The sequence below is a fragment of the Cottoperca gobio genome, chromosome 4, assembly GCF_900634415.1.
Source record: "Cottoperca gobio chromosome 4, fCotGob3.1, whole genome shotgun sequence".
Classification (NCBI taxonomy): Eukaryota; Metazoa; Chordata; class Actinopteri; order Perciformes; family Bovichtidae; genus Cottoperca; species Cottoperca gobio.
This window is the reverse complement of record NC_041358.1, coordinates 22,505,383-22,528,661: the sequence shown is the minus strand read 5'-3', so window position 1 is coordinate 22,528,661 and position 23,279 is coordinate 22,505,383. Positions and strand designations below refer to the sequence as shown.

General features: G+C 42.2%; 1 protein-coding gene across 1 annotated transcript in view; it reads left to right on the top strand.

The window, feature by feature from the left end:
- Positions 1-17,743, top strand: part of ncanb (neurocan b) — an 88,955-nt gene extending 71,212 nt beyond the window's left edge. The window contains 5 exon segments of the mRNA XM_029429701.1: positions 4,567-4,725; positions 8,088-8,170; positions 8,565-8,709; positions 15,978-16,160; positions 17,522-17,743. Of these exon segments, the coding sequence (XP_029285561.1) occupies positions 4,567-4,725; positions 8,088-8,170; positions 8,565-8,709; positions 15,978-16,160; positions 17,522-17,652 (701 nt within the window). The 3' untranslated portion in view covers positions 17,653-17,743.
- Positions 17,744-23,279: the final 5,536 nt, after the last annotated feature.

The window sequence follows — 23,279 nt, the reverse complement described above, 5'->3', positions numbered from 1 at the left end:
TCTCTCTCTCTCTCTCTCTCTCTCTCTCTCTCTCTCTCTCCGGACTGCTGTCATCTGCCCTCTTGCAAATGGCACACTGAGCTGTCAGCCTTCAAAGATTCACACAGGGAGGAGGCATAATGGCAGCAAACACACACACACACACACACATGCAAACACACACACACACACACACCCGTTTCGTCATCCAGGGATCTAAAGCAGAAGCTGAGCAGTAGAAAAATCACTCGGTGATGTGGATAAACGAGCCAATCAGTCAGCTGGATATGTATGGCCTTTTATTTCCTAACTGCCGTTCACTAAAGTCTGTGGGAATATTAATCACTGAAACATACCCCCTGCCTCTCTCTTTGCCTGACAGAGGGAAAATGGGAGAAAGAAGACGACTTAAGTAATGTCTAAATATTTGAAAAGGTTGATGTGATGTCGGGCTTTGAGCCTCGCTGTCAGCGAGTGGGAGAAGAAATCAGCAGAGACTAGGTTGAAGATCTGAGGAGGAGAAAACATGCCTATTTATTTTCTTTCTCTGATTTTCTTTCTCTCTCTGTCTCTCAGGCTCTCTGTTTCTATGACTCTTTCAATTTCTTATTCTGTCTCTTTCTCTGAATTCTGTGCTCCCACTCTGCATCTCACTGTGTTTGATGTGTTTGTCTGAAATTAGTTTTTTGGCTTCCTTGTACACCAGATTATTTCATATATGCATGTAAATCCCAAGTAGAAATCACACCAAGTTTGCATTTGTGTGGGTGTAGCTCCTGTTTTAAAGTCTTTGATGTGGCCAGCACTATCCTTACAGTACAGACTCTCTGCAGTCGCCGTGTGATCCAATGAAGGCGTGTGTGTTTCATTTATAGATGTGCCTATTTGTTTGTGTGTCTATTTTTGATTTGTCTCTGTGACACCTACCCTGACGCTCCTGTCCCTGTTCCTGTAGATAATAACCCATCATCAACCTTCATGAGCCAAACTGGCCCCACTCCCAATGTTAATACAATGTGCGAGCTGCCATGTGGGCAAACATTTTGAGCAGGTAGCTTCCAGGTTCAGATGACGGAGTGAGTAAATTAGCAGTCAGCAGAGAAAATTACAGCGGCAGTGTCACACTGTTGGTCTCATTAAACCAGAGATGACCAGAGTTACATCGTTGTGTGTAATGATGATCTACTGATATCTGTTGAGAAGCACACGGCCTGTGCTACAGGGGGGAGGATGGCTGCAAAATGCTCATTCTGATGCAGCCTTTAATTCAATTAACATTAATACAAATTAGAAAAGTTACTTAATTATTAATCAGAGTCTTCGGGATCCTAAAACTTTCTGCATATTGGAATAAATAAAGGGAAACAACCTGCACTGATCTGCAGTCTGTTAGTCTGCTAACACTAACAACATATTTCCATATTGTCTCATTAGGGATAGTGCTTAATACGAAATTAATTAGTTTGGAAAAATATTACACTATGAATAAAGCAGAAATAGAAATGTGGATGGAAGAAGGGGACAGTAAAAGAGAGAGGCAGGGATCGTTTCAACTGGTCCCTGCACAGTGACAGGTTATCTAGGTTCGTCCATAAGTTTAATATTATACTGCTTAACTTTTACCTGGAAGAACATCAATGGCAACGCTGATATTTTATTAAAACATTTTATTTATAGGGTAACAAGAGTTTCCTGGTGTCAGCTGAGCTCACGTGTAAAAGGTTTTTCACAAAACGATTAAATGTGTGATTGAGTTGACAGACAGGTTCTGTACTCGTATTCAGAAGTGCGAGTGGATTAGTGTTTCCACTGTGCATTGTGAAAGGAAATCCATAAGAGGGCATGCACACAGAAGTCTGAACAAGAAGGTAAGGCCAGGCTCCTCTTGTGTTAAAAGGTAACAGGGTTTACCAGGGAGCCACTGAGCCACAGAGAAGACTTAAAAGGTTGAAGTGGCTAATTGGGTTTCATGTCATTAGCGTGTTTCGAGGTCATCAGAATCAATCCCCAGACAACCAGGAGAAACTCGAGCAGGCAAAGTAATGAAGCAGCATTTACACTGACGTCGTCAGAGCCACTCACGTCGCTGCTCAGAAGACATAAATAGATAATAAGAAATGTCCCACCGATGATCTGATCTGAAGTTCAATAGGAACACAAGCACTAACCCTTCTTATTCAAACTGCCTGGTGTAAATGCAACAGCTGTATTTTGATTAAAATCATCAAGTTCTTGTTACTAGAAGAGTCCAACATGCATCTTCTAAAAGTAATACTTTTGTAGTATTACTAAAGCACAACACTGAGGAATAATTCACTACTGTAGTTTGTGTCCATGATGTTCTCGGGTTCGTAAATTCGGTTTAGTCAGATGAATGACAGGACTGCAGTTTTGTCATATTTCTATGTGACTGACGCGGATTTATGAATTTCAAACATCTGTGGTGTGATGAAGCTCATTTCTTATGTAAAGAAATGCTAAGGATGATGTTGTGTTTATTAGTTGATATCTTGTGCATGCAGGGGCCTCCTTTGAAGTTGTCGTGAATAAGCAATTAGTCATCAAGTCGAACACATTTTTACTTGCGTAGGGTTAGGAATCATTTGAATGTCTTACTTCTTACGTTACTATTTGTAAAGTACAATAATCAAGTTTTGGTACAAGTACCAGCATAATACTTTTTGCATACCTTACCCTGTGAAAATCTAAAAATGTTTTATAACAAAACAAAGCTAAATGTGTTCGAAACCATCAACCTTTGCTTGTATAAAGCACTCTAAAGTGAGTCACATTTAAGTATCCATGTTACTTATGATGCACTGTGACAGACCTGCTGGATGGGACTGAATGAATGCATGTCAGACTGAATGAGTGGATGAATAATGGACACTTGCCTCCATACATTTCCAAAAATATATGAAAACATTTCTCTGTTCACTCTTTCTCTCTCTGTCTCTGCAGCCAACATGCATGTATGAATGTTTAAATGGTTACGCATTCATCTGTGTCTGATTTTGTGCCCGTTTTATGTTTACTTCATGAGACATGACTCAATAAATTACCGTCTGAGCGCAGGATTCGTGCCATTGCATGTTGGATACACTGTGAAGTTTTCTCACAACACACACTCTCTGTCAGTCGGAGCCTTTGTCACTTTTACACTTACTGGAGTAGCTCGTGTAAAGCTTCTGAGTGAGTGAACGCATGGAGTTGTGACAATGAATATATAGAAACATGTGTTAAAATAGCAAAACCTCCCTTTAAAACATCAAATTGAGCTTCACCTGAGGAGGCAGGGTCTTGCTGTGGCCCGATGCGTTGCATGTTGTGAAACGATGGCGTCATTGCACTTCACAGCGATGTATCTGGAATAGCCCCGGACAACATTCTGAATGGAGCAGAGCTTAAATGTATGAAAAGCACTTAATTTCTCAATGCAGTATGAAGGTGTCAAGGCCCTTATTTTACATTACAGCGTAGAAGAGTTTTCATAATGGACTCCTTTCCTCTCTTCCTCTTTTTTTCACGGCCAAAACTGCATCTCTCTGCATACTAAGCAGGGCCCCATACGGCCCAATTTGCACCGCGCAATTTACTGGTGTCGCTTCACATTTGGTGAAGGAAAAGCTGAGGCCTTTTCCCTGATCCCTACAGTGCAGGGAGGGAGGGTGCACAAGAGGGGGTGAGGATAAGGGGGGGGGCGGAGGTGGCTTAGCTGACAGATCGAGCCCGAACCTCACAAACTCTACTCTCATTGTCACATATTCAGGTACACGCACTTTTGCACACTCACATCTATGCACAGATAGACAATCCAGCAAGGAACCGAAGGCCACACACACGCACACACGCACACAGACACACACACACACACACACACACACACACACACACACACACACACACACACACACACACACACACACACACATTCAAATTTGAAATGTACAGCTCAGAATCTCACAGTTAACCCCCTGACAGATGAGGGGCGATAGATGAGAGAGATGAAGGGAGAGGAGGAAAGGAAGGGTAGAGGGAGAGTCGCTGTGCTGACAGGACTGTGACAGAGCTTAATTACCAAGCGAGCGCTGTGCACTGGAAGCAATTTCTAAGGATTGTTGTCATTTGAATAGATTAAAACGCCCTTTCAGTGGTCTAAGCTGTCTCACCGCCGGCGTGCCTCTGCTGTGGATTAAAAGTCCAACTCAAATCAAAGAGAAGAAGACAGAGAGAGAGATGGAGGCCGAGAGGAGTGTCACAGAGGGCACTTAAAGCAAGATAGTGCTGAAGAGAGAAAGGAGGAAGGAGAGGGGAAGAGGGGGAAGGCCATATATAGATCTTATTTGCTGCAGGACAGTAGGAATTTGCTGCATGGATACAAAAAGAAATGCAACAGAATAACGCTTCTAAATCCTCCTACTCCTTTCCTCTTCAATGCTATTATAATTTTGCATCTCTCGACTGACGAGAGATGCTTAACGATTAAAATAAAACACATTTCTCTTCCCATGGATTTCCCATTGTCTAACCGCTGTCTTCTTCAATTACCTCCCCTTTTTGTTTTCAAATCGCCCGTCACGCCTGCAGACACTGAGGGCTGCGAGCACACGTGGAGGAAGTTCCACGGCCACTGCTACAGGTACTTCAGCCGGAGACACACCTGGGAGGACGCAGAGAAGGACTGCAGGGAGCACAGCGGCCACCTGGCTAGCATCCACAGCCTGTCCGAGCAGAACTTCATCAGAGGTGGGTGGAGGTTGAGGAGAAAGCGAGGACAAGGGCAGACTTGGCACAGTGTGAATGTTTGTTGGTGTTTTTTCTCCTGAACATTGCAGGAAGGCTGAAATTAGGCGGATAAATCTTTTTCATTTTGTGCAACGTTGGGTAACTGCTAGTTGGACCACTTCCATGACTTTATTGTCATAAAGGTTTTCTCAAATCAATCAAATCTCCTCGTTGAATCTTCAGTAATTAAGACTAATTATAACTAAATCAGTATGTGGTACATTCTTTTTGACCTTAAAGGAACAGCAGTATGAGCTGCCAGCCTACTCATACAGTATATACAGTTTACACACACATATGTATATATATATATATATATATATACATATATATATACATATACACGGCATAGACTTACATACCTAGCCCCTACATTTGGTCAAATATGTATTCCAGTCAGTATAATTCATATATATTAGTATGTATAATCCTACAGCCTGTAATGGTCTCACCATGTCGCTTCCCAACTCTATAACTCCATAAAATATCTGGCGACTCTCACAGCCACCGATAACATTTAAAGAAGTCACCAATCAATTGAAATAATGGTAATTACATGGCCTGTATATTCTAACCAGCTCTCCCTCAGCTGTCTGCCTGCTACACACTGTTTTTACTAGCTGTTGATTGATATCTACTCTTCTACATTATTATTATTAGCATAACTTGGCCATGGCAGCTCTTGTCTTATATGTATTCCATAACTCAGTGATAAATGTCTGTCTGGTTCAGCTCTGAACGACCCTCCAAGAGCTTTATTGAGCTCCCCGCTGAAAAACACCCTCAGGAGCCGAGTCCGTTCAGCCAAATAAATGTGTATCACCATTTGTCGCAATGAAAAGGTGCTATAGGCTCTGATGTTAGTGTGTGTGACAGAACATTTAATATCATATTCCTTCTTAGGATGTGATTTGTCTTGAAACAGGTGAAACATCCACCCAGTGGGTGAGGTAACTGCATTTAAAACTGGGTTAAATGAGACAAAAATGGCGCTTGATTTATTTAGTTTCGTGTTGATTTGTGTGAGAAAGATGTGAAATTGTCACATGCCACGGTGCAGATTGTTCGACTCAAAAATGTAGTAGTGACGTTTACCCTCCTGCTATTTTAAGCATGTTATCCTGAATTATTTGCAAATGCTATTTGATTTTTTTTGCGTATTGAAAGTCTTTCTTTGGTGTTTCCTAAGCCTTCATCTCCTCATTCTTAGCTCTTTCGCTGCTGGCAGTGCTCCACCGTCACGTGTTGTAATAAGGCCAGATCACAAGCAGCAATCCCCTGTAATATTAGATCCACCTTCTGTCTTGGACAGATGCCAGGACAGTGCCTCCCATCGAACACCCATCTTTCTACGACACACGCACAGTTACCAAAAAGTGTGTTTAATTGCCTCGAAAATGGAAGTCTCCACCCCTGCAATAAGGGGATCAGAGCTATTAGGAAGATTAATGGGCCTGTTAATGATGTTAAGTAGATACACCATGATTGAAATTCCATTACATATGTGCATGCACGTGCACGCGCCTATGCACTCATGCACACAAATGAGATTAACCCGAAACACCATTAGTGATATTTCCTTTCACACACAAAAACAGAATCTCATCACCAGTTCATCAGAGACAGAGATCTCCTTTATTGTCCGTCTCTCAGCTGCTGCTGTTCAGCTGCAGGACTGATGCAGGCTTCACGTGTGGCGCATGTTGCACAAAGAACGACCTGCAGCACAATATGCAGCATTAATGAGAACTTAACTGATTTATACGTACAGTAAAGCTCCGTTTACCAGTCCTGGGAATACTACTGAACCTGTGTAAACTGTTGTAGAATATTTTCTATGACTCTGAGAAAATAACGCTGATGATGTCATCAAGAGTTTTTGTCTTGTCTTGGCTTGTGAATTAAAAGTGAACTAAAAGTCAGGTTCTCTCTAGTATTAACCCTAACCTCTATAAGATGACATGTTCTACTTTTTAATGTGTGAGTGTGTGTACTGTGAGTGTGAGTGTGTGTGAGTGTGTGTACTGTGAGTGTGAGTGTGTGTACTGTGAGTGTGAGTGTGTGTGAGTGTGTGTACTGTATGTGTGAGTGTGTGTACTGTAAGTGTGAGTGTGTGTACTGTGAGTGTGAGTGTGTGTACTGTGAGTGCGAGTGTGTGTGAGTGTGTGTACTGTATGTGTGAGTGTGTGTACTGTGAGTGCGAGTGTGTGTGAGTGTGTGTACTGTATGTGTGAGTGTGTGTACTGTGAGTGCGAGTGTGTGTGAGTGTGTGTACTGTATGTGTGAGTGTCTGTACTGTATGTGTGAGTGTGTGTACTGTATGTGTGAGTGTGTGTGAGTGTGTGTACTGTATGTGTGAGTGTGTGTACTGTATGTGTGAGTGTGTGTACTGTATGTGTGAGTGTCTGTACTGTATGTGTGAGTGTGTGTACTGTATGTGTGAGTGTGTGTGAGTGTGTGTACTGTATGTGTGAGTGTGTGTACTGTGAGTGCGAGTGTGTGTGAGTGTGTGTACTGTATGTGTGAGTGTCTGTACTGTATGTGTGAGTGTGTGTACTGTATGTGTGAGTGTGTGTGAGTGTGTGTACTGTATGTGTGAGTGTGTGTACTGTATGTGTGAGTGTCTGTACTGTATGTGTGAGTGTCTGTACTGTATGTGTGAGTGTGTGTACTGTATGTGTGAGTGTGTGTACTGTATGTGTGAGTGTGTGTACTGTATGTGTGAGTGTGTGTGAGTGTGTGTGAGTGTGTGTACTGCATGTGTGAGTGTGTGTACTGTATGTGTGAGTGTGTGTACTGTATGTGTGAGTGTGTGTACTGTATGTGTGAGTGTGTGTACTGTATGTGTGAGTGTGTGTACTGTATGTGTGAGTGTGTGTACTGAATGTGTGAGTGTGTGTACTGTATGTGTGAGTGTGTGTACTGTATGTGTGAGTGTGTGTACTGAATGTGTGAGTGTGTGTACTGTATGTGTGAGTGTGTGTACTGTATGTGTGAGTGTGTGTACTGAATGTGTGAGTGTGTGTACTGTATGTGTGAGTGTGTGTACTGAATGTGTGAGTGTGTGTACTGAATGTGTGAGTGTGTGTACTGAATGTGTGAGTGTGTGTACTGTATGTGTGAGTGTGTGTACTGAATGTGTGAGTGTGTGTACTGAATGTGTGAGTGTGTGTACTGTATGTGTGAGTGTGTGTACTGAATGTGTGAGTGTGTGTACTGAATGTGTGAGTGTGTGTACTGTATGTGTGAGTGTGTGTACTGAATGTGTGAGTGTGTGCAGGCCTGTTTTCTTTCTCTGTGTTAATTTCCTTCCTTGTACTCAGGTTTAAGCCATGACAACACCTGGATCGGGTTAAATGATCGTACAGTGGAGGACGACTTCCAGTGGACCGACAAGATGGATCTGGTGAGCAGCCAGCTGTGTTTGTTTTGTCTCTTAGTCAGCTGTTGATCCCAGTGGGCTTTAAGGCCCTAGCGAAACAATATACACGTGGAAAAGCTGCAAACATCCTCTGAACAGCAGTTTGTTGAAATAAATGTATGAATGAAATGAATCCATGAATTACTGTTCCATTGTCAGCCCAACAAAATATTTCACTGTTTCCTCGAGAAATATATTTTGCAATACAGCTTTATCTACTGATGACAGCATCTCTTCAGCCAAAGGAGAACATGATATTACAAGGAAAAAATAGGTTTTGCATTAATAAATGTCGTTCTACACAGAATGTATTAGTGTAGAGTTTTAAAAAGGCACACAGTTTGTCTAACTAATGGTCCGGTTTTCTTTGTGTGCGCAGCAATATGAGAACTGGCGTGAAAACCAGCCGGACAACTTCTTTGCTGGAGGAGAAGACTGCGTGGTTATGATTGCTCATGAAAATGGCAAATGGAATGACGTGCCATGCAACTACAATCTGCCCTACGTCTGCAAGAAGGGAACAGGTGAGAACAACGAGGCGGAGGGAGGGAGGGAGAGAGGAGAGAGGGGCATAGAGCACGCTGCTACTTACAGCATACAACAGATGATTAAGATGACTGACAGAGAGGTAAGGAGGCAGCGAGTAGAAGGATTGTAAAAGAGGAAGAGGCTGCGAGGAGACATCGGAGTTAAACAGTGAGACGTTGAGGAATCAGACAGAAGGAGGCGGAGTGAGAAGGAGTGAGAAGGAGAAAAAGAACCAACCTCGCTGTGCTGTCAGTTCTTTAGTCGTAGATCCAATGAGGGGAATCGAGAGATAGAAAATGAGAAAAGGTGACAAAATGGGCTTAAAATTGTTTTTTTTTGGTTCATGTGAAGCAGTTTACAAGTGTTGCAGCCTATTTGTGAGAGGACATGTACCTTTCTGAACATCCTGGCTATGTCGTAGTTATCATTATACAGGTCTCTGCGCGGCTGAAAAGATTAACACCGAACCTCTTCAATCAGTCCACGTACTTCACATTCACACTCGTTACTGCTCGCCAGCACTCCTTCTTCTACCTCTCATCATCCTTCAGCACGGCTTTAAAAAGTTCTCCGCGTACTTCTCATCACGGCGCCATGCCCTCTGTCAAATGTTCTGTTTTACGAAGGTGAAGCACGTCTTGAAGGCGGAACGTACTTTCTGCTCTATGTTCTATGAAACTTAAAATCAGCAAGACGAGTCATTGGTTGGGTTACGTTCCCGTATCAGCCGCTGCCTCCGCTTCATGGCCCCTGTTGCAGCGGCTCCTTTCTTGGCGCTGGAGTTACGCCACCACATGCTCCTCCGAGAGCCTATTAGAGTTTATTTTTGCCAAACATTTGCATACAGGTCAGATTTGGGTTCCGATGGCAGGAAGACAGACATATTATAAGCTAGGTGGAGTTTAGCTGGCAGCTTTAGAGAAACACCGGGACACAAGAAGCTCAAACTTTCCCTGGAGCTTTGAATAGGAACACTTTCTGTTTTAGCTGCAGACTGGAGCATTTATGAAACTGCTAAAAGGGACATTTTGGAAGTATGAAATATTTTACTCCTATTCACAAGCTTAAGAAGAAAAGCTCTGAATCATAGATCACAGGTGACTGCAGTACAGCTTCAGAGGTGAGAAGTGCTACAAAATGTCATTATTCATGATGAAGGATACGTTAGCTGAAGCAATATGTGTGATTAATAATATGGTAGTTTAGGCCCACTGTTTGCTTTAGATTTGAGTATTTGATAAATGTGTGTTTTTCCAAATAATACCATCTTGATCTGGACATAGATGTCGATGGTAATGTACGAGGGTATTGGTTAGCTAATAATAAGCCAAATTAAATCATTATGGGGTAGGTCTAAAGTGTTCTGAGGGTATTTTAATCCTTTATTACAGACAGTAAAAAGATGACGGTGAATAAGGGAGAAAGAGATGCAACAAAGGTCCATAAGCAGACTCACCAGTAGAACAAAATAAATGTTCTTCCCTCACGGTCCCTCTTCTATTATTATATCCGATGGTACTTAACATAAAAGCCTTAAAGGCCTTACTGATGGTCATTATGTTAATTTAAGCAATTTATTCGTGCTTTAACAGATGGTTTGTCATCAGAGGCCACAGACGTAAAAAGAGTTCTTCTGAAGCCTCGGGCTACGAGCGCGTCTCCCCAAACACACGGCTCTGCTCTCGTATGAAAGGAACGGTATTTCCCTCACAAGCACGGTGTTGCACCACCTCTGATGAACACTGTCACAAGTCCCCAGCATCCAGCCCACCTCTGACCTTAATCAGTCACTTACAATCACCAGCGTCTTTTCATCTCCCCGCCTCCCCATCAGCCTCGTCTTTCACTTTAAGTAACCCCGCGTAAATGTCTTGTCTTATCAGTGGAGTTTTCAGCTCCATGCTGAGTCTTCTCTCCACGATGTCTAATGCTCGCAGCTCATGTGACCCGTTTGTCTGCTGCTCATCAGCGGTGATTGAGCGATAACAGCACCGTGTGAGCCTATCGGACACCTCGATCAGTCACTCAGGGTCATGTGTCATGCAGATGGTGACGATATTTGTGTCTTATAACTGAAGGAAAAAAAAGGGTGAGACTGTCTCCTGATGAGACGATGATCAGATCTCTGCGAAGTCATCAAACATATTATATGTGCGACCGTCTCACACAAGCCTCAAATCATCAATCACACGTTATATTGAACCTTGTTACAGCTGCTGATTTAGCCTCGCATCTGATTTCCTTCAAATATCTTGAGCTATCTGTGCAGCTAAATATCTGCGTGATGATGTAGAACATGTAGACTGACGGCTGTGGCTTCAGCTGCTGTTGTACAAATGTGTTCAGGTCGTTAATGATACAGACATGGAGAGATTTGAGATTTATAGTAATGAGCGATACATTTTGCAGGTTAAAATACAGGTGTTTACTACATTCAGCAGGAGTTTTTCATTGCTGCATCAACATTGCATAAGGAATGATAAAGGGGGCAAAAAAAACACATTTTATTAAAAGAAAGTGGCTCAGACCAAGTTTATCACTTACATTTGGATTCCAGTAGTCTTCTGCCTTTGAGCTCTTACAGCGAGGACACGAGGGGGTTTACCCACAACAGGACATGTAAGTATTACAAAATTGTTCCATTATTTTGATGGGTTATTATGGACAGAGACAGGAAATCAAATTTTGCATGACATACTTGCAGGCTCTCAGAGTGCTTTGGGAGACGATGGGCTGTCGTCAGTGCCTTTAGTAGTTGATGTGTCCATTGGTGCGTAATATATTCATTGTTGGCTACACGTTGTGTATGGTAAAACTGTCATTGCTCAAATGTATTTTGAAAGTGAGGCGGAATCCTATATTTATTTCTATATGAATTACCCAAGCAGCTACTGTGCACGTTTGCAGCTGTGTGTGCGTGCATGGAGCTGTGTCTGTTTTAGATAGTGTCGTGCACAATCCCCTCAAGCAATTGACATTTTAGTTCAGAAGACTGTGGGGGAGTTGGTGGGGGGGCGGGGGTTTACTGGCGTGTGAGGACGTCACAGGGGAAGCAGGGTAGGAGTTTGTGCTGAAAACATACACACACTCCAATTAAGGCAGAAATCCTTTTCACCTGTATATTTCCAATGTAACATTAATCTTTATGTTATTCAGTGCTGAAGATGAATCTGTCCGGTCACAGACAGGAAGGAGGTGATAAAGGTCCTCTTCACCAACCCCCCCCTGAATGTGTTGTCATTTCACATCGCTGCTACAGAGTTACTTCCTCCACAGGGAGGCGTGTGCAGGGACGCAGCACATTAAATATACAAATGATCTTTATTGCGGTGAAGTAATCCTGTCACTAATAGTAATGAAATATTACATTTTAGCTTTCTTGCAGAGGGTTAGATGAGAGGAGTGATACAGTTAGCCTAGCTTAGCATAAAGTCTGGCTGTACACGGTTTAAAGATCCACCGAGCAGCAGCTCTAAAGCTCACTCATCAACATTTTATTATCTGTGAGCTCCGTGCCGTTCCCTTTTCTGTGTCCAACAACAGCCAGCAGTAGTGACTTCCTGAAGTTCAGAGGTGCTGGACGAACAGATAAACTTTCCTCCAAAGCCTCAGATTGTTGTTTTTCCTCTGGTTCCAGTCGAGGGAAGTATGGATCTTCTCATCTAAATAATAATGGCTGCAGTGGATTTAGATATAGCAGTTTAGTTTCAGGGCCTTGTTATTGTTCATGTGCAATAACTTACTGACACTTAATTGCAAGTCAGCCATCGTTAATGCCGTGTGTGCTTTTATTGTTTTAAAAATCTAAACGTGTGCTGTGCAAAGAGCCTGTTAGTTTGTTTCAATAAAATGTGTAGGAATCCTAAATATAGTTTTTGTCTTTGTCTTTAATATATTCCTATATTTCACAACACAATACTACTTGTTGCATTGTATCTCTTGTTTGCAGATATCAGGTAAAGACGCACTGTGGTCTATGGCATATTTGTTTAAGCCGTGTAGTATTCTTCTCAAACATCACCGTTTCCTGCCTTTCTGTCTGTCAGTGGCATCTCCACAAACATCTCATGCAGTTTGTTATTTGATAAACAAGACTAAATCTGTACACATCTACTGTTTCCACGTGAGCCCCGCTCTCGGTGCTGTTTCAGTGAGAATGCACACACACACACACACACACACACTTTCATGTCTCTCGGATTCATTCTAACAGAATTGCAAGTAGGTGTGCGAATGCTTTGAGGCTGAGAGGAACCAGCACCTAACTCTCTGCAGCTCTCCCAGTGCCACTAACTCACACTGACTAACCCACCGAGACACAGGCCGTTAAAGCGCACATGCTTTATGTAACCTTCCTCTTAGGAACTTCCTCTTAGCTTCTAATGTTGGATTAACTAAAATACAGGAAATGTGTGTGTGTGTGTGTGTGCGTGTGTCTGTGTGTGTGTGTGTGTGTGTCTGTGTGTGTCTGTGTGTCCACTCTGTCCAGCAACGTTTGGGCAGATTTTACATTACACAAAGTCCTTTGATCCATTATTGATGTAAAAAATATTAATAATTGCATCTTGAGAGTAATGGGAACTTTTGTGTTTTAAAATCTGACTACACAGAGAGCAACCCACCGCAGGAGCGAGTAGAGATCTTATCATGTAAGCAAAATGATTTTCTGACGGTGTCTGTGATTCATCTGCTATCAGACAGAAGTGGCTGAATGTTTATTCTTAAATGATTCATTCCCGATTAGGATTTCATCCTTGTTCATTGTTCAGGGTCTTTTTAACGGGAGCAAAATGATCAGCAGAGGTCTCCTCCTCTCCAAAACAAACGGACACAGTGTTCAGTGTTTCTCCGTCTTACACAGGACAGAAGGAGTTTCAAGATAAAGGCTCAGTTTGTTTCTCGGAGAATTTAAAATCCAGGCGTCTGATGACTAAAGTTCTTCATCCGGTTAAAATATAAGAGTTAAAGCGCACCCAGATCTAAAAAGTGTGGCGTAAAATGTGGCTTTAAACTATTTAAAAAGTCAATTTATTTCGGCATCGGCAGGGGAAAACCCAGAAACAGAAACGCACCATTACCTTGATTAAAATGACAGATTTCGCTATGTCTGAAAAAGTTGTTGGAAACATTTGGGATAATATAAGTACACAACTCCACAAAATACATAGGTCTAGTGGTTTTTAGACATTTTATGTGGAAATATTACATATTATACATTTAAGTCACTGCGCAAAAGATGCAGCATTGGAGAATCTTTGAAAAGTGCGTTCTGTAAAAGCTTTTTCTCAGAAACCTAGTTCTCGTCTCGGTAGCAGCTCCATACGTCCTTCAGGCATTATTCTATAAAATACCTTTTCTGGCTTAAAGCTTCCACCATAAAGTCACAGCTCCATTTGCTTTTCCTTTTCCTTAGTGACATTTTCTTTTATCCCTACTTCAATACCTTCTGACTTTGCTTGGCCCCGCTGTGAGAAATCATTCAACGGTGTATATAGGTGGGGGCTAATGGAAAACTACCTTTTAGCCTTTCATTTGTGTTGAGTGTGTGATCGTCTCAAGTGAGGAGGAAAGTGCTTTTTGCCCCTTCCTTCCACAACGCATTAAACTGTAAATGTGGCATTAAACCTTTCATCAGATTTAATGACATTGCTTTCCCTTATTAAGAATTTAAGAGGTATTAGGACAAGGACAAGGGAATTAAGAGGGTTTGTAAACATTTTCTGATTGCTGATTAAGTCCTCTCATGGTCGCTTTTAGCACTGAACTGTGTAAATCACATTCAAGGAGGAAATGAATGGTTGTTGCCAAAATAAGTATCTTTGATTGAGACAGCAGGGAAGTTTTTCCACCTCTAACTCATTTCCACAACCTTTAACCCTTCAGACTCAAAGCCAGCTGATAGTGTTCTCTCTGATCGAAGCTCAAGCTGGGACTTAAAGTAAATTATCTTTGGATGTCATGAGGGATAACTCCTAACATCCATATGATACACATTTAGTGGACAGTTGAGTGATAATCAATATGAATACTTTGGTGATTATATATCTCGTACAGAAAGCCTGTTTCTGTTGCTTTGTTGTTAATTGTTTTCTCCGCCCAAAAAAAGAGTTTGATAAAAAAGACGGTACAAATAATAGACGTGATCTTTGACCCCCCCATGGTGTAATGAATAAACAGCACCGCAGGAGCTCACAAACACAAATACAAGCGCACACAGTACACACCGTTTCAACAGGTGATACATACGGTAGGCTACAGAATACTCTTCAAATTACAAGATAGCATATTTCCATGGGGAAATATGTGCGAAACTTGTGTAACTAATAACTTGATTTATTGCTGCATTGCATTGCGAGCGGTAGAACAGGGTCATTGTTAACATTATTAGCTTTCCCCTGCTGTGATAAGCCATGATGTCTGCTGCGATGAAAACATACAAAAGAAAATGCTCTGATGTTAGCAAGATTATCCAGATGCAGGTTAGCATAATACATTTAGTTACAAGCAGACAAGTAAAGTACAAGATATGCTTTGGATTTTTCCACAAGGAAAGAAAAGAAACCTGGGGAGGCTCATCAGACTAACACATCAGTCGAATCCAAAATATAAAGATGCTCATTTTCCTCTGGAGCGCCCCGCAAAAATGGCAACAGACTCCAAAGTCTTTTGTGTTAAAACTCGTAGTCCCAGCAGAAACTAATGGGGGGGAAATAAGTCGAAAGAAAAAGGCATGTTTACATTCTTTATAATGTTTTTATAATAACATTTAACTCTGCTCCTTCTGTCACTCGTTTTCCCCTTAAAGAGGTTTTGAGGGGTTGGTAAAGATGACAGAAACACACCCACCTGCTGCCTCCACCCGAGGCACCCTCCGAGTTAATATCTGAGAAGTTGTTTGAGTGCCTCCCCCGAGGCTTGTCCATCCTGTCAGTCTCAGACCGGAGTGTCAGTCCTCTCTCCGTCTCAGCTTGTGAACATTTTTCTGATTCTACTCTTCATGTGTCTGACTGTTACTTTGACAGCCGCCCACTCACTCACAGACTTGGACAGACACGCTGTCCTGCAGACACTAAATCCACAAGTTGATGTTTGTGTGAGGGGTTTTATAAGAGATGTGTTCAAATCAGAAGTCAGAATACTTACTGAATGCAGAAATCCAGGGTGAATCCAGGTTATTATTAGACATACATTTAATTACACAAGAGCATATGAAAATAAACACACAGTCTGATTCTTGCGATGTCTCTTTCCTTTCTCCCTGCAGTGCTTTGTGGAGCCCCGCCCGCTGTGGATAACGCCTTCCTGATTGGTCGGAAACGATCCCACTACGACATCCACTCTGTAGCGCGCTACCAGTGCGCCGACGGCTTCCTGCAGCGCCACGTGCCCACCGCGAAGTGTCGTGCCAACGGCAAGTGGGACCGGCCTAAAATCATCTGCTTAAAATGTAAGTTATTACACGGCAGGATTTTCATAAAGCAGGGCGACAAGACTTAAAGCTGTATTTCCATTTGTTAGGTCAGTTTCACATTTAAAATGTTTTATTGTGAGCATGCACACCACCTGGTACATAAGACTCCTACATTAACTGCCCTCGGGAGCTGCTGTCACCATTGCGCACTCAGGCTCTTCATCCCTGCTCTCATTATTAATAATTGCAAGCAAAAAGATTAATGTGTTTTCAGACTGAATGCATTTCCCCTGGGCTTACTTAGAAGTGGTAGCATGTCCTTTGAAGTGCATTATGCTTGAGGTAGGATTTTTTTTTTTTACAGACTTTCGAACACATTTGTTTGCAACCGGTTGACCGTCTATTTAATACAAAGGATGTGTGTTTAAAAACTAAAAAAAACAAAGTGAAATATGACTTTTACACTGCACCATGTATCATACATGAGTGTTTGTGCATAAAGAACAAAACACTTCCGAGTGCAGGAAATATTCTCTTCTAGTTTTTAGTAGAAGGAGTGAAAACATTGAAGTCATTCATTCATTTTTGAAGCCACCTCTTATTTTTTTAGCGCAGTGATATCAGTCTTTTGTTATGCAAGTTCCACACACACCTTATCTCTTTTGAGCCTTAAAACAAGCTTACAATGATTTTAAAGGACTCTCTCCTACTGTGACAGATTAGATGGAATAAATGTCTTGAATCTCTGCATAATTTCTTGCTTCTTCAGAGGAGATATAAAGGCTTGATGTATATAAATATTCAGTTAAATGTGCCTTGTATTTCATTTCACTCAGCTCACAATGTGACAGTAATGATGAAATACTGAAATAATGTAGCTTCTGTCGAAAGTGATGAAACATGATTCTCCTTTTGGACTCTTTATCTTTGGACAGAGTTGTTTTCATGGCCCAGAGTTACAGTGTTGTTATCATTCATTGCAGATGACATGTCTTTGTTGGCGAAATCCAGAAAGGGACAGATCAACCTAATTTGGCAGAACACCCCAGGAATGAGCTTATACTGAGGCTGTGAGTGGGTGGCTAGCTCAGTGTGCTCTTGCTAAAGGCGCCTAGTCTACTGAGTGTGAGATAAAACAGATTCCCTCAGTGTTTTGGAAACAGTGAACCCTTCGACAGAGAACATGTGCTTTTGACCTTCCTGCTTTTTGATCTATTTCCCCTCGTCGTACCTGGTTTCACCTCCCTTCGACTCTCTGTCTCAAATGCTCCTGATGCTTGTCAGTGATTTATCTCTCTCTCGCATCAGTGTTCCACTCTTTCTGACTTCTTTACTAAATCGTCCTGGCCTTTCTTTTATCTCACTGTCTCTGTATCACGCTCTGTTTGCTCCACCAGCCCGACGAGCCCACCGCTACCGGCGCCACCACCACAAGGGCAGGAGGGAGCGCAGGAAGCACAAGAGGCACGGCCACAGAGAGGGAGGGCACCACGGAGGAGCGATGGGCCACAACCACGCCCACGTCTGAACCAAAAAAAAAAAAAACTCCCCTTTTCCTTTCTCTCCTCTGCTGCCAACTGCGGTTTTGCCTGTCTACCCCGTCGCCCCTTCCTCTCGCCCCAACTTTCCCAAACACTTCTTCACATCTTACAGCTCAAAACTCTCCGCCCCAAGCCCCCTCCCTGCACTGCACTGCCCCGCCCTTAGCTCCACCCCTGGCTCTCCGAGTTAGCCTGTATCATAGTCGACTCTGAGGCCTGCCAACGTGCTGCCAGGCGTCGCTGGGACAATAACAAATCCCTTTGTACTCTTTTTACTTTCCTTTCTCTGTTTTTCTTTCCCCGTCTTAATTTGTCCGTCTCCCACCTTTCCTCTAACTCGACCCAGTTACTCTCCCTCCGAGCTCAACGATGACCTGAAACATGGGCCTACGCTGACCTGTTTTTGAAAGAAAAGAAAAAAAAAACCTTTGAGATCCACGCCGAAACATTCTTCGGAGAGAAGTGGTTTAGTACAAACTATAAATAGGGACGACATCACTGAAAATGCCGTATCAAAATCAGACGTTGTTGACTTTGAGCCTTTTGTCTGTTGAACACACATTATTTTTTACAAATACTCAGTGTTTCTTTCTTGACTCTGCTGCTTTTGGTTTTGCTCTTTTTAAGACATTGTACTTGACTTTAAGCGACTTATTCTGAAACAGATTCAATTGATTTTTCTTTGAATCAGAGGCAGTTGTAATTGAATTATTTGATTGTTAGCGTTGTATTTCTTGTCAGTGTGAGGCAGTTACTTTAGATCAGATGCTAAACCCCCAGAGGAAAATGGAAAACACATTCATCACACATTACACATCAGTCACTGTTCAGTGTGCAACGATCTCAAACAGCTCTTGTTGTGTCAGACATCTATCCCTGTCATTTTCAAGGGTTAATTGAAACCTTTGATGTCAGTTTGTCTCAGCTCAGCTCAGCTCAGCGATCCCACGTTTACTTTGCCTTATAGTTTGTGTTGCTGTAAGAGTGTGTGCTGTGAATTAATGAAGGTGATGCAGCGGGGCAAAGATCCTCTCGCTCTTCAACAGAGTTTTACGTCTTTGGTCTGATGAGGAAGAATTATGCTGACAGCCAGGCATGAGAGATACAGAGAGAGAGAGAGAGAGAGAGAGAGAGAGAGAGAGAGAGAGAGAGAGAGAGAGAGAGAGAGAGAGAGAGAGAGAGACGGAGCAGGTTATCTATCCAGGAGCTCCCTCATAAGTCACAGCAACCACAAGATATGACAAGCCCATGCGAGAGTTGAGGGTTTGAGTTCACAAAAACATTAAAAAAAATCTTTTTTTTTTAATTACATTCAGCCTTTCAAAGCTTTTTCTCAAAAGAAAATTGATGCTGTAATTGGGGTGGGATTAAACTTGCCTCTTTTGAATGCATTTTCTATTGTGTCTAGAATGTTCTAGTGTCAGTGTATTAACACAGGGCAGAATAATGATTCCTTTTATTAGTGTAAAGATTAAAAGAATCATTCTTGAAGAAAACAACAGCATTAGTGGTTTGTTAAATCTCTAAAAAAAATGGCCTTTATAATGATAATAAAGTAAATAAAGACATAAGATTTAAATCTGCATTTCTTTTGGAGACATTTCTTCACCACAACATTGACTTTATATCATGAAATTGCAATTCAAGATGATCCGGTGACTACAAAATTAAAACTTTTCCATGATTTTGGTGCACATTATGTTGACAGGCAACACTGCTTTGTAACCAGACTTTCAACACACCCACCTGCTGCCTCCACCTGCTGCACCCTCTGAGTTAATATCTGTGAAGTTGTTTGAGTGAACCCTCCGAGGCTTGTCCGTCCTGTCAGTCTCAGACCGCGGGGACAGTCCTCTCTCCGTCTCAGCTTGTGAAAACATTGATCTGATTCTACTCTTCATGTGTCTGACTGTTACTTTGACAGCCGCCCACCCACTCACAGACTTAGCCTTAACACGTGGTTAACATTGTAAACATTGCTTGGCTTAAAATAAGTACACTTGTGACATTATTGAAGTTACAGACGTAAATGTATGTGAAAGTTGAGTTTGGGTTTCATGAAGGACACGAACAGCCGTCTCCTGGGTTTGTTGGTTAGAGCCATCCTCCCACCCGTGCAGACTTTGATTAGAAACTTATTGTTGATACATAACAAAGAAATATTACCTGGGGGAACATATGATTCCCCTCAAAACGTAAACTGACAATGCAGCTTCGTTGTGTGGGAGAGACCAGGCTGATGTGTCAGACTCCTAGCGTATGTAAGTCCAATATTCACTCACCTTTTAGCTGTTAGGGTTAGGGTTATCACCCAAATGTTAAGTTAAATATACAGCCCTTTAGCAGCTGAGTGCTCCATCATGTACTCCAGCTATTGGCTAACTCAATGTCTCTACAGTTTAGTGCTGGGCAGGTAGCGTACATTCAGAAAACGGGGCAATACAGCCAAAACAATAAAATAAAAGAGGCTAAAACGCTCCTTCAAGCTTAGAGGAACTACAGAGTTCTCTGTGGGTTTGTGTCGCTACAAGCATCATCTTTCACATTACATCAGCGCTGCGGATAGAGCCAGACCTCTAAACCAGGATGAGTTTGGCAACAGGCTAATGTTAATGACTCAGGGTATGAGGATGAATATAAAGCAGAAGACATCTCGAGAGTGTGTATGTGTGTGTGTGTGTGTTTATGATTGAGGATGTTGACAGTGGCTGAGGTCCCAGAGGAGGATGATGGAGAGGGTCAGCAAAGAATTAAAGCTTCCCATTTCTGGGGCAGACCGAGTCTCACAGCTGCTCACACCTGAGCTCGCTCCGGTCGTGTTTCCTGCTTTGAACAGTGGATCGAGACGGATAGAACAAGCGATTTGCTCTCTTTCTCTTCCCTTTTACTGCCGGGTTAAATTGGTGTTTTTTTTAAAGCCAGCACTTGAGGTTAGAGCTTCTGGGATTATGTCCCAAACACTGGATCCAGCACTTTTATTCTTTGTGTGTCTCCCTCTTGTTCTTCACCACGTCTTACTTTAGTGCTTTTCATTTATCTTCCTCACTCGACTGTCTTTTCACTGTAAATGTCTTTTTACAATAGAAAAGTAGTGAAAGGACTTAAATTCAGTTTAACCAGCTCTTTATTGTTAAAAGACGACCGTCGGTGTTTTTCAGCATCCTTTGAAGTCTCTCATAAGAAGGACAATGAAGCAGGATCAGGTTATATAAAGTCACACCATCCTGTGCACATTAATTCTCCGCCTTTGTTTGTCCCTTTTCACCTTGGCAATGACAACACTCCTCGGCACGGAGAAGAAGAGTGAACCTACACCTCCGTATCAGTTTAATTAATCTACTGCATGCCTAATTAACAACTCACATTATCTGCAGAGCGGCAGAGCTGTGATGACAAGGGAAGGGTTAGGTTGACGGACAGCCAGTGGAAGGTTCAGGGGTGACGGACAGAAGACCCAGAGAAGTGTCACAGCCGTCAAACCCTTGTCGATTCTTAGATGTCAGGCTGCAACGGGCCTCGTTTGTCCCAGGAAAATGGATTGAGCACGGGTGGTTGAAGGAAAGGGCAGACAGAAGCCCCTCTCACAGTAATTCAAATCTGAGTTGATGCCCAGCAACAGTGTGATTACAGCTGCGTAAAGGTTCAGCCGTGTGACGGGTTTAACACTTTCAAAAAAAATTAGGATTTGAGGAGCTGAATTAGGGCCGGAGAGCACGAGGTGAGATTGGATAAAAGTGAATTCATTAGGACAACTAGTAAAATAAGATTAAAAAATATCAGTTTACATGTATGTTGAAGTTAGAAACATGTTACTAACCTCTGCAGAGATTTATGTTACATTTCTATCCTTAATGAGTTGGTATGTATACGTGTGTGTGTGTGTGTGTGTGTGTGTGTGTGTGTGTGTGTGTGTGTGTGTGTGTGTGTGTTCTTGGCCCATCCTCTGCCACTGCTAATGTGTTGCTCTCTCTCGCTGCCAACCTTTTCTTACAGCTTCTCTCCGACACTCTTTTAGTCGTGAATTCATGCAAAGAAAGACACTCACACACTAATTTTTGCTCCAAAAATTTCAAACACATTGACCCTCGCACTTAGAAGTGTCCGTCTCTCTACGCCCTCGACTCCCCCTTTTCATCTCGGCGGCTCACACGACTCTCTCATCGTTGGTCTTTTCCAGTGGAAGCCCTGAGGGCAGGCAGAGACGAAGCCTTATAATTGTGAGTCTTAATTGTGAAGATGAGTGACTTAACAGAGGTTGCTGCCAGCTGTATCACGGCTCAGCAGCCCGAGGGGAGAGCAGCAGGCAAACTAGTGAGCGTCTTTACAGCCAGCGGGCCTCTTCTCAGGCTCAGCCACTTATCCTGATTGTGAACAAGTTATTCTCCTTACTTACAGCTGAAGTATCAGCAGAGATGAGACGAGAGCGGGATAGAGGGGAGAGCATCTCCACATCTGTGGGCTCGTAGCTGTTTGATTGCACTCTGTCTGAACAGTAACGGCAGCGGCAGGACTTGTTTAAATGAGTTGTATATGTTGTGAGTAAGTGTGTGTCTGGTTGAATTAGTGTGACCGACTTTGACTTTGGGTGCGCTTGTGTTTTAATGGCAATAGCAGGCAGTTGCAGCAGCATTCATATACACCAATATACAAGCAATATATATATATATATAGATACATATATATATATATATATATATATATATATATATATATATACATATATATATAGATACATATATATATATATATATTTATTTTTTATTTTTTTTTGCGTGATTATTGCCTTTATATAAACGAATACAGGCATTACAAGTTAAGCATTTAATATTTTATTTAAAAAAAGATTAATTGACCATTCGTTAAGCCTCCCTTAGGTACTGTTGCTATGCTGGTCCAATTTGACTTTCTTCCACGGCACATATTCAGTTTGATAATTGTGGAAGATTTACCGCTTGAAATTCTTATATGCTTTGAGACAATGAGTCCTTGATTAATAAAGTAATACAGTTGCATATTTAATAAAGTTTCTCTACTCCAATAGAGCAGTACAGAGCAATAGAGATAGAGCATCCGAAAATCCTGCCAGCCTTTTTTACGTAACCTGCAACCCCCGTGATATGAACTGTCCCGGTCCTTGGAAGTAACAAATGTGTTTTTCGTTTTGAAACTATTCCTTATTTATTGTCATGAGAAATAAGTGACCGGTGAGCAGTTCTGTGTGTGCACGTGTGCGGGCCTGTTTGCAAACTGAGAAGCTCTGTTCCCTACATGTACTGTAACAACTGTCGGTGACTGTAAACCTGATGCATTTAAATGCAGCACTCATCGGCAATGACAACCTGATAAGAGCGGTAAAGGCTGTTGTCCTCAGTCGCACACAGACAGACTATTGATTTCATGATTAGGCTGTCTGTCTTGGGTTCCTATTAAGTCTGTCGATGGCATTGACGGCACAATAGCGTCGACTGACCGCTGGATGTTTTCTAAATGACATCGACGGTCATGGCTCACTGCCGTCTCTGCATAATGTGCATCATTATCTTCATCTCATGAGACTTTTTAAAACTCTGTTCCACCTGTGGACCGCTGCATCACTTCTTCACTGTTCACCATC